Source organism: Strix uralensis, chromosome 3 (assembly GCF_047716275.1).
Source record: "Strix uralensis isolate ZFMK-TIS-50842 chromosome 3, bStrUra1, whole genome shotgun sequence".
Taxonomy (NCBI): Eukaryota; Metazoa; Chordata; class Aves; order Strigiformes; family Strigidae; genus Strix; species Strix uralensis.
The window spans coordinates 116,681,095-116,697,377 of record NC_133974.1 but is presented as its reverse complement, the minus strand read 5'-3'; the positions used below and the strand labels follow the sequence as shown (position 1 = coordinate 116,697,377).

General features: G+C 38.4%; 1 protein-coding gene across 2 annotated transcripts in view; it reads left to right on the top strand.

Moving 5' to 3' along the window:
• Positions 1-335: 335 nt before the first annotated feature.
• Positions 336-16,283, top strand: part of XRN2 (5'-3' exoribonuclease 2) — a 50,882-nt gene continuing 34,934 nt past the window's right edge. Inside the window, exons 1-15 of one of the 2 annotated variants that reach the window (XM_074864070.1) lie at positions 336-497; positions 6,854-6,981; positions 7,065-7,176; positions 8,269-8,380; positions 9,492-9,550; positions 9,627-9,716; positions 10,819-10,891; positions 10,998-11,048; positions 11,402-11,559; positions 11,993-12,067; positions 12,174-12,307; positions 12,400-12,457; positions 12,546-12,653; positions 13,667-13,711; positions 14,911-15,042. In XM_074864070.1, the coding sequence (XP_074720171.1) occupies positions 423-497; positions 6,854-6,981; positions 7,065-7,176; positions 8,269-8,380; positions 9,492-9,550; positions 9,627-9,716; positions 10,819-10,891; positions 10,998-11,048; positions 11,402-11,559; positions 11,993-12,067; positions 12,174-12,307; positions 12,400-12,457; positions 12,546-12,653; positions 13,667-13,711; positions 14,911-15,042 (1,410 nt within the window). In that variant the 5' untranslated portion in view covers positions 336-422. Of the gene's footprint in view, positions 498-6,351; positions 6,371-6,853; positions 6,982-7,064; positions 7,177-8,268; positions 8,381-9,491; positions 9,551-9,626; positions 9,717-10,818; positions 10,892-10,997; positions 11,049-11,401; positions 11,560-11,992; positions 12,068-12,173; positions 12,308-12,399; positions 12,458-12,545; positions 12,654-13,666; positions 13,712-14,910; positions 15,043-16,283 lie in introns of those variants that run through there. The other variant, XM_074864073.1, reaches the window with a different exon arrangement.

The window sequence follows — 16,283 nt, the reverse complement described above, 5'->3', positions numbered from 1 at the left end:
CTACCTCAGACATCACTCCGCTCTCAGGTTTTTCCCTTCTGACCATCATCTAGGTGCCTAAGGACCTCCCCTACAAATTTCGGGGGAAGGCGACACCGCGGGCTCCTCACGGCCGGACACGAGCAAGCCCTGCCCGCAGCCCCGCCAGCTCTGCCCGGACGCCACTCCGGTTCCCTCACCTTCGCGCCTGCGCGCTGCAGCGCACCCGCCTCTAAAATGGCGGCCCCGCCGCGTGCGCCTCACGTGACACTCCCTGTCCTCTCTCCGCCGCCGCTGGCGCGCGTGCTCCCCCATGGTGCCCCGCGCTGCCCTTTGCCCCCGGAAGTTCTGCTCGCCGCCTTGCCCGGAGCCGCCGCCGCCGCCGTCGCCGCCGCCCAGGGCTGCGGTCCGGCAGCCCTCTCTTCCCGCACCTCCGGCTCGCCATGGGAGTCCCGGCTTTCTTTCGCTGGCTCAGCCGCAAATACCCCTCCATCATCGTTAACTGCGTGGAGGAGAAGGTGAGGCGGGCCTCCCGTCCCGGGACGGGGACAAGCCCTCTGACGGCCCCCCGGGACTCCCCGCGACTGAAGGAGCGCCGTGGGTCGGGAGGGGGCCAAGGGGAGATCTGGGCACTTTGGGAAGTATTACCTGCCGGTACTTAGCGCCTGCCTTGACTGTGCCGCCTCCAGCCTCCTCTTTGCTTTCTTGGGCGCTCCGTGTGCCTTTTCAAGGGGTTTGGGGTGTGGGGGGGGGTTGGTTTGTTGGTTTTTTTTTCCTTTGAACTGGGTGCTTTTAATCTCGGTGAAAGCGGCCGGTGTCGAGAACTTTAAGCGCCTGCTTGGTTTCCACTCACGTGCATGAGGTGTTCAGTGGTTTGGGAGGAGTGGGGGGTGTGGAGCAGAGAATCGTGTTTCTCCTACAATTTTCTAGCCTTCAGATGGCTCATTGAAATATGAGCCCTTCCCCGCATAGTAGTCTCTGGCTTTGTGTTGCTTCGGGCAAAAAAAGTAGGTTTTGTGAAAGTGTTTGGCAAAACTTAGGGTGACTAAGGAGTGCTGGGGATACTTCATTCTGTTTCTTGTTTTGTTTCTGTGTATGTTTTTCCTAGTCTCTGGTTTTCAACAGTGTTTTTGTAAATTACAAGCTGAAACAAGCTTTAGGACTCGTTGAAAATAAAAGTGAAGCCGTCTGCCTTGAAAAGAGTAAGGAAATACAAGTGTAAATGGTCGAAAGTAACTTGTGGGTCTGGAAACTCATCTGTCTCCATGAGTCCACTGTATTTGCAGGCAGATCAGTTCCACGATCCAGCTAGTGATGTGGACTCAGGAACGTTGGTGCCAGCACAGGAGTGAGGGCAGGAATGAGACATGTGAGAAGAAATTGGGCTGCCAATTTCTTGGGTATTGGGCTACCTGCAGCTTGTAGTAGGTATGGATGATTGCTTTAAGCTGGCTGGTCACTGCCTTCAGCTGATGGCTTCTGTCTGTGCTTTCCCTTGCACCAGCACAAAGGTCTGTACGGTTAGCCAGGGAGCCCTTTCTAGGAGATAACGCAGCTGAAATAATGTTTGTTTATATGTTTTTGCTAGGCAGGTTCTCGGATAGGCTGGCTCCTTTGTGCATGTCACTGCGGCCACGTGAATGCTTGAGCCATCTGTCCTAGGGACACGTTGGGAGATGGAAGGTGACAGGCAGGAGGGGGGTGTTTCCCTTCAGTGACAGTGCAGACTTGCATTGGATTTGAATAGCTGCACTATGGTAGCTTTACAGTGCAAGTTACTCTCTTCAGGGCTAACAGCCAAAGTTTTTCAGAGAAGATGAACCCATGAGTTTATGCTTCCCAAACTGTTTTTCCTGTGCAGTTTTCCAAATAATTTGTATCATTTTTTTGTCAGGTTGTAGTAGCTGCGTTCTGCTCTTCTTCACTGTTTTTGAAAGTTCATGTACCTGCTGCTGAGCACGTGCTGTGGCTTCTGTCTTTTTGCTACCTCCTATCCTTCACTGGGAGAGACATGCCTTGCATTTGGGAAACACTGTGCTGTGAAGGAGATAAGTAGAAATGTGTGGGCAAGGTGGAGAAGGTAAGGGAAAAGAGAGTAAAGTGGTTGTATTATTGGCACTGGTTTCTTTTTGACTGCATGTATGACCTGCCTGCCTTCAGCAAGATTCAGTGTATGCAAATGGCAGGCAGATCAGTTTTAGTATTAGGTTCTTCTGAACACATTCAGGGTGTTACTGCGTTTCAGATTTAGGTCATGAAACAGAATTGTAGATTTGGATTAATCAGATATTGCACAGTTAATACTGTGATTTACTCTTTTGGTTTTGTTACAATTGTGGTTTCAGGTAGGCTCTCTCAGCATGATGTGTGAAGTTTATTTTACCTGTAGCTGCAAGAGTGGATTTTTTATTCCAGTGGGTAGATAAGATTTGAGGATTTGTCTGCCTGGGGGAACTACTACAGAAAAAGGTGGTTTGTGGGTTTACAAGTATAGCTTAATAGCTGCTCGTATGAGTGTTTACTCTGGAATAGGCTGTTGAGAGCTAGCAGTGATTGTTGTGGTTGCTTTAACCAAACTTGGGTTTTGTGTCATCTCTGATGTCATCTATTCTGAGGATCTGGGTAAACCTCAGTTTAGAGGGCTGTCCGGTACATGTGTCATGTTCATGTCTGCTGGAGAAAAGTGGGTGGCAAAGGGATCTGGGGGGGGATTGGGGAATGATGTGTCTCTACCAGCTACACCTATGGAGCATATGACTGTTGACATGGCATTCGCTTTCTCCCAGCCAGGGCTGTGGGTCTTCAGAGTATTAACATCTGGATATGTATGTGTGTGTGTGTGTGTATCCTGCCTGTTGTCTTCAACTTGTGCTGGTTGATTTGCTTTATCACCTTTCACCAAAGCCTGGAACTCACAAAGGTGAACGGTTTGTTCTTTTGTTTACAGTCAGCATCACAGCTGGCTGTACAGTCTAAGCCTTTTGTTCACCAAATCCCCCTTTCATTCATTACATCAAAAGTTCACCTGGATGAATGAACATCCGTTTCAGCAGTAAAGTTACTGTGGAGAGAGCAGCTTTAATAGTTATCTGTCATATTTATAACACACTGGCAAGATAGCCTTGGCACTCAGTAACCATGAGGTGAAGTTTAGTTGTGATGTTTTGAAGCAGTGTTCTTCTGATCAAAAGGGTGCATGTAGAGTTTTGACAGTATAACATAGGTTGTTTTTACAGGTTTGTCTTCACTATGAATGGGTGGTTTACGTTTTTGTCTTACAAGTTTGTCTAGCTGTTCCTGTCTAATGCTTTAAGATCTATATAAAAGTGGTCACAATTTAAACAGCAAATATATCTGCAATCTGTAACAATTAAGTACAGTTTTCTCTAGGAGCAGAAGACTTATCTTTTCCATCACATTTGTAAACATTTAGATTAATCTTTATGTAATCAAAACTGCTCTAATATTTAGTTAAAATAAGGGTTTGTATAGTCTTGGTTTTACTGTGCTTGTCCTTTTTTTTGATCTTTAAGAATTGAGCTTGTAACAGCGAATGTTCATTATTAAAAGATAAGACAAATTCCATGGGGCTAAGTTAGATTTACTGTACCTGAGGTGTCAGATCCTGATGTCCTCATCTGTGTTGATTTGTTCCAACTTAAGAGCACATTGCAATTACAGTAAGGAAGCACATGGATAAATCATATTCATTAAGTATTTTTATATTCAAATTTGATCATAGATTTGAGAGTGGACTAGGACAGTAGTGAGAAGCTGTAGCTTGTCTTACTGTAGATGAATTTAAACTTCTCTCACGATGTAATCAGCTCTGTGTGTATTTTAGGATTGCTTATAAATCTCTCTAATCAGAAATTTTGTATCTCACAGAAGCTTGTCTCTTTGAAATATTAAAAAGTTGATCCTTTTTCTCTTACCTTGCTAGATTATTTCTTTTTCTTAAATCTGATTAATCTTCTTAAGCTGAGCAGGAAGAATAAGAGGAAGATCTTGAAGATAATATAAAATCCAGGAGAGAATATTCTTAATCAAATTCATACAAATTAATAAAGCTGTAACTAAAGTATCATATTTGAAGATCTATTTTCAATGGTTTCAAAAGAGGTTGTAGATTAAAAGTGAACAGTTCGTTATATCACAAGAGATATCACTCCCAGATACTTAAACCTTTTACAGGGCTGTTACATTAAAAATCTGATAGGTTTATGACGATGTAATGGTAAAGTTGCTGACATAGCACTGTGCAGATGAAAACTGAATGGCTTTCGAAGCCATCTGAAAGAGATCGTACTTATTTTGCTTTACCTTCAAGACTGAAAGTAAGATCTGTGATGGGGGCAGTTTTATTTTCCATATCACATAGTTGTAAGCCTTTGATATCTTCTGAGTCACAGTTAGCTCTGGCAAGAGGTTTGATGAAAGATCAAGTAGAACACAAGGCAAGCTTCTCATCCTTTTATCTGATGTAAACCAGAATGAATATTCTTCTTTTAAAATTGTAAGTCTTGGTTGCCCAGAGTAATTTTATTAGAACTGCAAGCTACAGTACAGTGTTTGTACCTGACAATTAGTTTCTTCTAAAACCATGTGACTGTTGTGTGTGTGTTATAGGAAGTTCACTAAAGGAAGCAAACAGTGGGCAAGACTTCATCTGTCAGGATTTGACTAGTTTGGATGAATAGTGTAAGATAGATGTGAACGAGCAGAGATTTCACCTGTTTTACAAATGTGAAATAGAGGGACTTAGCGTTCGGTTATTTAAAAATTACGTCACCAAATTGCCTTTGAAGAATTCCGTATACCTATGACTGAAAAATGTAAATACTGAATAAAGATTTATTTTGCTTTAGAGGTTTTAATTTTTGCCTTTTAAGACTGCAATAAGTTCAGCTAGTTCTGCTGCTTCTCTAAGCAGGAAAATTGTAAGGAAGATGATGGTACAATCTGTAAGGCTTTTTTTTCCTTTTGAATCTGATAGTTTGAGCTCTGTATTAGAGATACGGAAACTCATTTAATGAGTAGTGGGCAGCAAGTCTGCAAATAGAAGTTCAGAGGAAATGCTTGATGTTGGTTCATCAGCTACCAATAAGTTTCACGTGAATGAGAGAACCAACAATATCACATTTTTCCTTCCTGTCTCATGCAATCCTGTAATCATAGCCTTTATGTAACAACATGACATTAATTTTGTTTTAATTTTGCTTTACGCCAAGCTATTCAAGAGTATGCTTCATTCCAACTTTGCGAAGTTATAACCCTTTCTGGTCATAATTACTCTGGAAATCATTTGACTTTTTCTTGATCAGCTTAGGTCTCTTCCATCACTGATGCTGTTGGTGTTTAATTGGGTGGTTTACATGTTTGGCTGGTGGTATTGCTTTGAAAAGGGAGAATGCCGAGTTGCTCACAATTCCTGTGACCAAACTAAATGAAATAAACAATAAAACCCCAAACAAAACAAACAAAAAAACCCAAGCATATGGTGAGGAAACAAAATTGAATGTGGTTGCTAATCCACCTTGTAGGGTAGCCACTCTGAAACACTCACCAGTGTTTCAAAACTGCTTGTTTTGACAGCTTGGGAGAGGGGGATGAGGGTTTTTTTTATGTAGGTGTTAAAGTGCCAACTCCAGTCTCTGCTCTGGGGCTGATTAGAGAGACTGTTCTCTTCACCTTCGTTGACATGACAGCACATGCAGAATAATGTGGGATTATTTATTACTTCCAATTCAGCAGAGATTTGTTTTCTTTGTACTTCTGGGTTTACCTTGTAACACCTGTTGTAAGTGTTCAAGAATGTCAGAGTAGTACAGGAACATAGGTGGCTATAGGTGGTTTAGGGTCATTATAAGTTCACATCGAGTTAACCATTTGCACTGTGGCCTGGGTTTCATGTTCATTAGGCAGCAGCCTGGCAGTAGAAAAAGCACTGACGTAGAGGAAGTGCAGCATTAGAGTAAAAAGTTTACGTACTTGTGGAAGATAAGGACTGGATTTTCTTTCGCATTTCAAATATATCCACAGACAAACTTGGAGGCAGGAGTTGAAGAATTCAGGGGTTTGAGCATCTTGGTGCATTTGATAGTCATGAGGAAAAGACAGACATATATACCCCCAACGAGGAGATTTGGCTGGTGGAATGTGAAAGGATCTCCTTCTCAGTGTAGAGGAGTCTGGGAGAAGACCTCTTTCTAGTTGTCCTCTTTCTCATTGTCCTTTGCTCACCAGGATGTGCTGATATACTTTGGGAAGCTTCTCATGTCATCAGCTGGGCTCCAATACGTCATCAGCCATAGATGAATCACTTCTACTGCCCTGACTCCCCAGTTGTGTGTGTGACTGAAATTTTGGATTGCAGTGAGAAAAGGCAGAGGTGCGAGTTTGCTTGGATGTGTCAAGCTGGGGAACTAAATGTTTAAAGTAGAAGGACTTTGATTCTTCTTGGCTATCATGTTAAAGTTATAGCATCATATTAGAAACTTTGAAGTCCCTTTGCTAAATATTGAGGGAGTCAGTATGGTCCTAGCAGTAAAAGGAATTGCGTTCTTGAGTAATATGAGATATGGAAACTTCTTGTTTATAATACGTGCCAGTCAACAGAAATGAACCAACTCTGCTGGAACACATCATAATATCTTCTAGTTGCGCTTGTTTATAAACATACTTTTTTAAAAAGAAGTGCTATTTTAATAGTGTAAGCATGCATCTTCAGGTAATTATGTGGGTAGCTTGGTGCTATCTTTTTTTCTACTGCTTTTGAAAAAAATAAACTTTTATGAGTGTGTACATTAATAAATCTGTTGGTTGTGATACTTCTCTAACCAAGTACTACAGTATTTGTTTTGACTGTTCACAGGCTAAAGAGTGCAATGGCGTCAAGGCTCCAATTGATACAAGCAAACCTAACCCTAATGAGGTGGAGTTTGATAACCTATATTTGGATATGAATGGTATAATTCACCCTTGTACACATCCAGAAGACAAGTAAGGCAATTTTTTTTATTCTCTTCACAAATAGGATTTAATGATAGCATTTCACATATTAAATTGAATGCCCTATGTTTTAGGCCAGCGCCCAAAAATGAAGATGAAATGATGGTTGCGATTTTTGAGTATATTGACAGGATCTTCAATATTGTAAGACCAAGGCGACTTCTTTACATGGCTATAGATGGAGTAGTAAGTATTGATATATTTAGTTCCCAGTAATGGCAGTTTGTAAAATTAGGGTAGATGCCATCCATCCACTCTTGTAAGATCATTTGGGAAATACTTTTCTAACATGAAAAACTACAGGTAAAATATACTGTTAATTTAATTTTGGTGAGGGTAATTAAAAGTATTCATGGGTTTAGTTGTCCATGGGGTTGTGTGAGCTGGCTAATGCAGTCTACTGTAGTCTGAACTTTGCTTCTGAAAAGCAGGAAACTTCTGTAAGACAGTAACACTCTGAAACCACTTATGTTCCTTCATTCTGTGGCTTTAGTAAAAACTTATGCCACAGCCTGGGAAAGACCAGAAAACTGTTTAAGCAAATGCACTTAAAATGGGCAGTGACTCCTTTGTGCTGTGGCATGTTTCACAGGCTAGCCTAAGGGACATTTGAGGCTGAAAGCTTGTCTTTCTCCATCCCTGATTCTCATCAGTTGGTCTAATAAAAGATGCCAGCTTTTCTCAATAACTTTGCTCTACTGAGTATTTTTCTATCCAGATGGTGTAATCTTACTGAGAAATGCCAAAATGGCCTAGCAGAGACTGCTGGTAGGGCTCATAAGCTTTGGCTGTTTTTCTAGGCTTTTTGGTTTCTGTAAGGTAAAATGAGTATCATTAAGTAGAAAGATTTTTAACCTGAATTCAAGTGCAGAAATTCCTAACGTATGTGTGTATATAGAAATAATCCCAACTAAATGTTGCTGTAGCCTTCTAAAAACCCCAACATACCCACCATAAGCAATAGCTAGTTACTGTCTGCTGTAGTCTTTTTATTGTCAAGAGTTATGAATACAATTGTAGGAGTTTCTTGTTGGAGAAAGGGTATGTAATAAATAATGGTTTCAGATACACTGTAAAGTTTCATATATTTTGCAAGGGAAACTTAACAGAAATCCCTATATCAGCTACAGTTTAGGCTGATGTCTTGTTAAATGCTTGTATAATTACAAACTGGCCGATTTCAAAAGACTTGTCTTGTCTGCCAAAAACAACTAGTGGAAAGGAAGTGATTGTCCAGATGCAATAACTGAACCAAGCGTCGTGATACCTTTTAATTAGGCTCCACGCGCAAAAATGAATCAACAGCGGTCAAGAAGATTCAGAGCATCAAAGGAGGGCATGGAAGCTGCTGAAGAGAAGCAAAAAATAAGACAAGAAATTCTGGCAAAAGGTAAAACTGTGACCATATCTGAGGTTTTTCAAGTGAGACTCACCTTGTTTGTTTTGAATGTTTCAGTAAGGTTTAGAAAAGGGATGTCTTGCTTCGCGTATATTCGTCTGTTTGTTACTAGGAGAAGGAGGGGATAGCAAGCCTACGGAAGGATGGATCTGTGTTTTCCAAAGTTAAGAACAAAGATAAAACAAAATATCACTTTTTTCTTCTTCTGTCTCCTGCCTGAAATGGATTTGTGTTGAATACTCTTAATTCCTTTAGAAAAAAATTGAACAGAAGAGCAGGGATAAATGTAGTAGTGGGAAACTAACCAAAACTCTTATGGAAGGAAGTACAAATTTGTAGGGCTTGATGAAGGGAGAGCTGAGGCTTAAAAGCAGGGATCAGATGAAAATACTACTGTACGGGAATAATGAACTGCAGGCAAGGCTAGTTACTTGACAGCGGAAACTCTAAACTCAGTGAGCAAACAGTCAGTGCAACTTTCTCAGGTTGACAATGACATGACTCAAGAGAAAGGAGTGTGTGTAGCTGAAGCATGCTGTCTGGTCTGGAGCAATTACTTCAGGTGATTGTGTAGGAGGGATGAATGCTGCAGCCCAAGTGAGAAGGCCATTGTATAACCTAGTTAGAGATTTAAAAGGGAGGACGAAGACTTTTTTAACATTTCTTCCTGTAGCATTTCTAGACTACGAAGACCCTTTATGAAACTCAGAGATGAGAGAAGTTGATGTAACCATGTTTGTGAGCCCAAGTAAATAGATAGTGGAAACACAGGGGAGAATATGTAAGATAATAATTATTTCCTAATGGTTTATATCATTTAGCAAGCTTAGCTTCTTTGAGTTTTCTTTCACAGTCTTTTGACAGAATAGGTAATGAAATCACTTTTCTGAAGTAACAACATTTCTAAATGTACTAACACTTTATTTTAAGATTGAGATAATGTAATGGCAAGAGCTGTTTTGTTGTTTTGTTAGGGTTTTTTTAAACTAATTTTCAGTAAGTGTTAATTAATATCAGGGGAGCCATCTGGGTTTTTATCATGCAAAAATGTTTTTAATGTTCCATATTGATTTACTTCTGTTAAATGTTTTTATTGCTCTAGGTGGCATTCTTCCTCCAGAAGAAGTGAAAGAGAGATTCGACAGCAACTGTATTACCCCAGTAAGTAATCCTGCACTTTAACCAGCAATTGCTAGTGTCTGAATGAAGGTTAAATTTATCTTCTGTCACTTTTTAGGGAACTGAGTTTATGGACAATCTTGCTAAATGCCTCCGCTATTACATTGCTGACCGTTTGAACAGTGACCCAGGGTGGAAAAATTTGACAGTAAGTTTCACAGTTTCATACTTCAGGAAAATTAAGGTGATCTATTAGGCTGGGTTGGAATATGATTGAAGAGTATAAATTTAACAGATTTGTCTCATCTTCTGGCACTGTGCTGTTATTAATAATGGACCAACTTGCACATTCTGTTGGGACTTCAGAGATACATTTCATCCTAATAACACAGTCTAACGACACCATTTGTTTTGATTTCTTTTAAGAGCAATGAAAAGATTGGGTAGTAGAAACCACAGTTTGATATAATGGGAGACAGGGTTTTAGGAATACTTTTTCTTTGTTTGGGAAAAAGTGTCAAGATACATTGTATAGGTATTCTTTTCACTACTTCTTTTTTAACTTGTTTGCTACCTCAGATAGGCTGCATTTTCTCTTGTTATTCTAATGGTAGAAGACAATAGACGACAGGCAACAGAAGTAATACATATCATCTTTCTGGACTTTGAAATTCTCTCCTCGTGTTCCTCAACCACTCCACTCCCACTGAGTTTTGTTTCTGACAACCCTTTGATTGCTCTGTACAAGAGCTCAGAATAGTCAGTCTTCTCAGATGCAGCTGTTTTATTTTCTATAAGTTGACTGTTAAAGTGGTCTAATTAGAGGGCAGTTGACTCTGCTTAATTCCCTCCATCAGACAGGAGTTTTATAAACGCTAATGCTCATCTGGATGTCAGTGTAAGGAATTGTATAATGTGATAATGTATCAGTGTATCTACGAGTTTAGAAGATCTAAATGGAAGAGGGCATATGTCTGCTTTATCTGTTGGTTCCCTAGTGCATATTTTGATTGCCCTGATAATTTAGCAGGGAACTTCAAATATGTTAGTTAACAACGTGATAATTTCAGTGGTATTTGAATCAATATGTCAGCATCATCCTAGAATTAGTGGAGAAAAATGAGGGTCTCTTCATCGGTTCCAAACTCCTAAATAATTCCATTTTGAATCATAATATTCTAGTTAAAACTACAAATTAGAATTTCAAGTATTCATAAGTCAGATTCAGTATATGAACTACATAAGTTGTGGTTTTTTTTTTTTTTTACTGTGGCAGCATAAATTGTTTACATAATTCAAATGTTTTGCAGGTTATTTTGTCTGATGCTAGTGCTCCTGGTGAAGGTGAACATAAGATCATGGATTACATTAGAAGACAAAGAGGTAAAATTCAAATAAACGTGAACATTTTGTTTTAAGTTGAAGTACGGTCAGTAATAATTTATTTTATGTGACTTTGGTTGACTAAATGTAATTTTCTTTTGTGTAGCTCAACCAAACCATGACCCAAACACTCATCATTGTCTGTGTGGGGCTGATGGTGAGTTCTCTTTTGCTAGCAGTATGTCCTGCTAAGCTTTCTTTTGCTGTTTTGTGGTTGAACTGAGCTGTAGTTTTTAGGCTTTCACTTGTATTTGTGTAAATAATCCAGTGTATTTGTTAGTTTTTGAAAGCTCTGTGTAATATATGGAGAAGGATCTAGCGCTGTCCATAGCTGAAGGGCTAACTTTCACTTAGTTGTAGTATCTGGGTATTTTGTGGGTAGGCACATCTGTGTGTTCGCACTTGCTTAAGGTAGAATGTACTTTGCTTTTAAACTTTTTTTTTTTAAAAAAAAAAAGCTTAATAATGTTTATCCTTCATTCTATTTTATTCTTCTCTTTTGATTGGTAGCTGATCTGATTATGCTTGGGTTAGCTACACATGAACCAAACTTCACTATAATTAGGGAAGAGTTTAAACCAAATAAACCTAAGCCATGTGCTCTTTGTAACCAGATGGGTCATGAAGTTAAAGATTGCCAAGGTCTGCCCAGAGAAAAACAAGGGAAGGTAAGAATTTTCCTATTTCTAGAAATTCTTTTTATATGTAAGCTAATTTATGTTTTAATGAGATCCTCAAATTGTTCTTGCTGTTGGCTTGAGCTGAAACGTAATACAAATTATATTATTGGAATTACCTAGCTTTCCTCTTATATTAATAAGTAAAAATTGTACTTCTATAGCACAAAATTATTATGCCAAACCTAACATCCTCGCTTGCGGTGTTTTGTTGTTTGTTTTGTTTTGTTTTTTTTTTTCCACTGGTGAGAGAAGATGATCAGTAACTTAAGGCATACAAAGTAGCAAAATGCATGCTTGGCATAAGAACTTGAGAAACTGTACTTGTCTACCTCTTAACTCCTCTCAAAACAAGCCTTTAAAATATGCTGGTGAAACTTTAAGGTGAGCTTGGATGTAATGCAACTCTTTCCTTTTATTTTAGCACGATCAGTTTGCAGACAGTCTTCCTATTGCTGAACAAGAATTTATCTTCATCCGATTATGTGTTTTGCGAGAGGTATGTTGAAGCAGTTACTATATCTGCTTTATATAAATAAAGTTTTTAAACTCTATACACAGTGTTTTCTAATGTCCTTTTTCTTTTGTGTGTGTGTGTGTTGCAGTATTTGGAAAGAGAACTCACTATGGCCAGTTTGCCTTTCACTTTTGATTTTGAAAGAAGTGTTGATGACTGGGTCTTTATGTGCTTCTTTGTGGGAAATGACTTTCTTCCTCATCTGCCATCTTTGGAGATCAGGTAGATGAGAATATATGTTTTCCTCTCCTGCAAGTATACCTACTGTGGTTTTAAATGATAAGAATCTCATGCTTTTGTTTGTTTGCTTTTAGGGAGGGAGCAATTGATCGATTGGTTAACATATATAAAAATGTGGTGCACAAAACTGGGGTAAAATTTTTTTTCTTCTTTAAAAGTATTTGTGTGTTTGCTACAAAAATAGGCTGCTTTTTTAACAATATTATTTTCTAATTTGCAGGGCTACCTCACAGAAAGTGGTTTTGTCAACCTACAGAGGGTCCAGATGATTATGTTAGCTGTTGGAGAAGTTGAAGATAGTATTTTCAAAAAGAGAAAAGACGATGATGTAATTTTTTTGTTACATTCTTGGAGTTCAGTTTTAATCATAGTTTGGTTTTTTTATAAACTGTAGTGAATTTCTCTATACTCAAAAAAGAATTGCATGCTTCCAGTTGATTTTCTTTTCCTGGACTGCAAGGCCTGTTTTTTCTGATTGTTATCCCAAGTAACAGCAAAATGAAAACTGTATGTGAGTTCTGTTACTGCTTGTAGCTTTTTGAATAGCCACTATTAAAACCAAAGAAGGAATTGTTTTGTAATTTGGTGCAACCTGTGGAACTGCAAGCCATGAGCAGAGGTGAAATATGGAATTTGAATTCCAAGTGCATTCTTGCCTTGCAGTACCTTCTGTCATTTGAAATGTGTCCATAAGTCGTTGTTCTTTTGGTCTGTTTCTGCAGTTTGTACGGCTTTTCTCAGACGTATTCCAGTTTATTTGTTAAGTACAGGGGATAAAACACCTTGTGAATCAAAGAGCAGAATTCCAGTCAAAAAATACTGTGCCAGTACTAGCAAAATGTTTTGTTTATAATTGCCACAGCCTGTCCTTTCTTGAAGTGGAAATGCTAATTTGATGTTCAAGTTTTCAGCTTCCATGGCCTGAAAATAAGAAATAGTTTTCCTTGAGCCTCTTATTTTCCTGTTTCTATGACTTTTGTGTGTCTCCTACTTTTTTTTTTTTTTTTTTCCTTTCTGGCCACTGTTCCAGTGGAGACAATGGAGCTTGTGTCCTTTGACACTGCTGTCACCTTGAAGTAAGACTATAGCTAAACTTAGTAGATTATACAAGCCATTACTGAAGTTATGGGGCTTTGAATACACAGCTAGGTTTTCAGCACAGAATAGAAAATTCTATCCCATTTCCATTGGATTTGCAGACACAAGAATTGACCTATGTCTTACTCAGAACACTACATAAAATCCTTATGGCCTTCTGGTCAATAGAAAATTACAATGAAATATTTTTTCCAAGAAATCTGTATATTTGACTGACTTTAGTTCTCTTTATTCTCTATTTAGGATAACTTTAAAAGGAGACAAAAAGAAAAAAGAAAAAGAATGAAGGTAAACTAATTCCTTTCACAGTGTAAAAACTAGCAAGAATTAAAATGCATACTATAGCTTTCAGCAGATGTGTTGGTTGAAACTGCAGTTGTAATCATGGTATTTTCTGGCCTGCATGTAAATTTATTTTTAAAGGGTTTTTTCATGGCTTTTTGTAGACTGGAGCTTTGAAAGAAGGAATTGCATATTAAAGGTTTCTTAAAAAGGAAAGGAAGAAGAGTGTTGAATGTGCTAGATGGTAGCTGTATGTTGTATCCTTCACATCTACACAGATCTGCGTTTCATGAGTATTAGTGATGCTTCAGCATGGTCACTGTACAGGAGTTGCTTTTCCACGCATTGACACAAGTTTTTTCAGCAATTGTATTGCTGAGGGCAGTGGAAGTTCATGTAAGAGTTTAGGTTTAAATACATACACCAGTTTGCATCAAATGGATTTGCTTGATTAGAGTCATGTTTCTAAAAAAGCAAGGCAGGTTTACCCCAAACTATAGTTATTTCACATTCTGCCTGCAAGCAAGTCAGTGTTGCCAAATATCTCTCAGATGTAATAGAGAAGCATTGGCTGTTGTGGGATCATGTTTGCCCTTTCTGACCCATGTAAGCTGAATTCTTTCAAATTATGCTATTGGAACAATGTTGAGTTTTCTTCTATTCGCAAAATATTCTGATATTTTATAAAGGGGCTCTTGTCTGTTCATTTTAACATAGCATTGGTCTTGGTTCGAACATTCAGATAAGTGTAGCTTCCAAAACTTTAGGGTCATATGATATCCCCACTCTTGAGTACTGTCTAGATCTTGTGTTTATTTTTAAAATTACATATTTTCTGACTATCCCTGTTAGAGTGGAAGAGGTTATTCACTTTGCTTACAAAGACTACGTTCTTCCCAGTAAGTTAGATGAAGTCTCAGTTCCCTAAAAAACTGCCTTTCAGCCCATGTAGAAAGAACATGGGCACAAAATGCAGGGTTTGTTTGGGTTTTTTAAAAGAGCTCAATAAACTATAGGAATGTAAGAGTCTCACTTGTGAGTGTCATCTGGTTGAGATTGTTAAACATAACTAAAGTTGAACTGCATGAGTAAATTATGCTTGTTTTATATAACATGTTAATCTGAAAATTGTGAGAGAGCATCAGTCACGCTGCTGTGGAGATCACACAGCTTTTTCAGTATACTTGTCTATATTTATCTTTTAGAGGGATCAGCCTTCTTTTATTCCTGGTGGACAGTTTTCCCCTCAAGCTCTGGGAAATCGATCTAGTCCTCAAGCAATCAGTAACCCTAGACAAGCTGCCTTTGAGATGAGAATGCATGACAGACAGAATTCTGTAAGTAGATGTTCAAAGATATCTACACATAGAAGGTCTTACTCTGGACACGTTTTTTCTCTACCCCAGCAAGCTTTCTTGAAAAATAAATTTTTCTGGTGTCTGCTTTTCAAGGAAGTGGCTTTTAATAACCAATTTTTATGAGACTACTTGAATAAAATTGTGTTCTTTATTTTAATGTTTGGTATGGTACTGCTTATTAAATAGTTCTAGGAGGGCAAGTGTGAGGTGAATGCATCTGAGTCAAATACGGTGGCTCTTCTCCCCAAACTTGTTTGCTACTTATGGAGTCAAACCTCCTTGTGAGTTTTAGGAACTTCCTTAGAAGGTTTGTGAGAGACACAAACTGAATAGTTGAGCTGGAGGTCTTTTAATGTTCTTTTTGGAATTTGCATATGCACACAGACATAGATACCTGTATTTTGGAAATTTGTGATCTGCATAGCTACATGTTTGTCAGCTGCTTTTGCTTTCCAAAGCATTGCTTTACACTGGGCAGAGGAGAAACTTAAGTGAAGTTTTTTGAAAGGTACTAGAAAGTGAGGGAAAACTGGAAATAAGTTGAGTGCTGTGTTAGAAGTCTTGATTGTTGATTTTAAATAACAATTACGACAAATATTTTTTTCTGAGCATAAATCTTCATCCGAACAGTGAACAAATTAAAGGTCCTCTTCATTGTAAAGATGCGTATTCTGTCTCTTAAGTCTAAATACAACATACTTTTTCAAAGTATAATTTCTGCCATTCATCCCTTTTAATCTTCAAACTTTTACACATGGATTAAGCAAATCAGTTCCTTTATGGAATGGGAGAAGTTTCTTTTAGACTGTAATATTAAAACAGATAGATTTGAAAAGAGTTTAAAGGATCAGTTGTGAAGAAACTTCGAGTATTTCTGACAGTTCTGAATTACAAGCAGCATTTTTATGGTAGTCTGTGTATGCATTTTTCACTGTTGCTGTAAAGTGAAATTGGAATATATCAAAAATAGCATGTTCTAACAGTTTATACTGTCTTGTTTATTTCATCTTTTTCTCTCAAGTGCAATGAACTTTTTGCCTACATGTATCAATGCCTGTCTTTTAATACAAAGATGTGTTGTTCTTTTCCTTTGCTACTTGACTTAATAGCTTAAGGGTTATATAGCTTTTGTCTTGATTTTTTGGGGAACTAAAAACAATGCACATGATTATCACAAAGCTGTTAATTTTAACTTGAATTAAAATGCCTAATAAATCCTT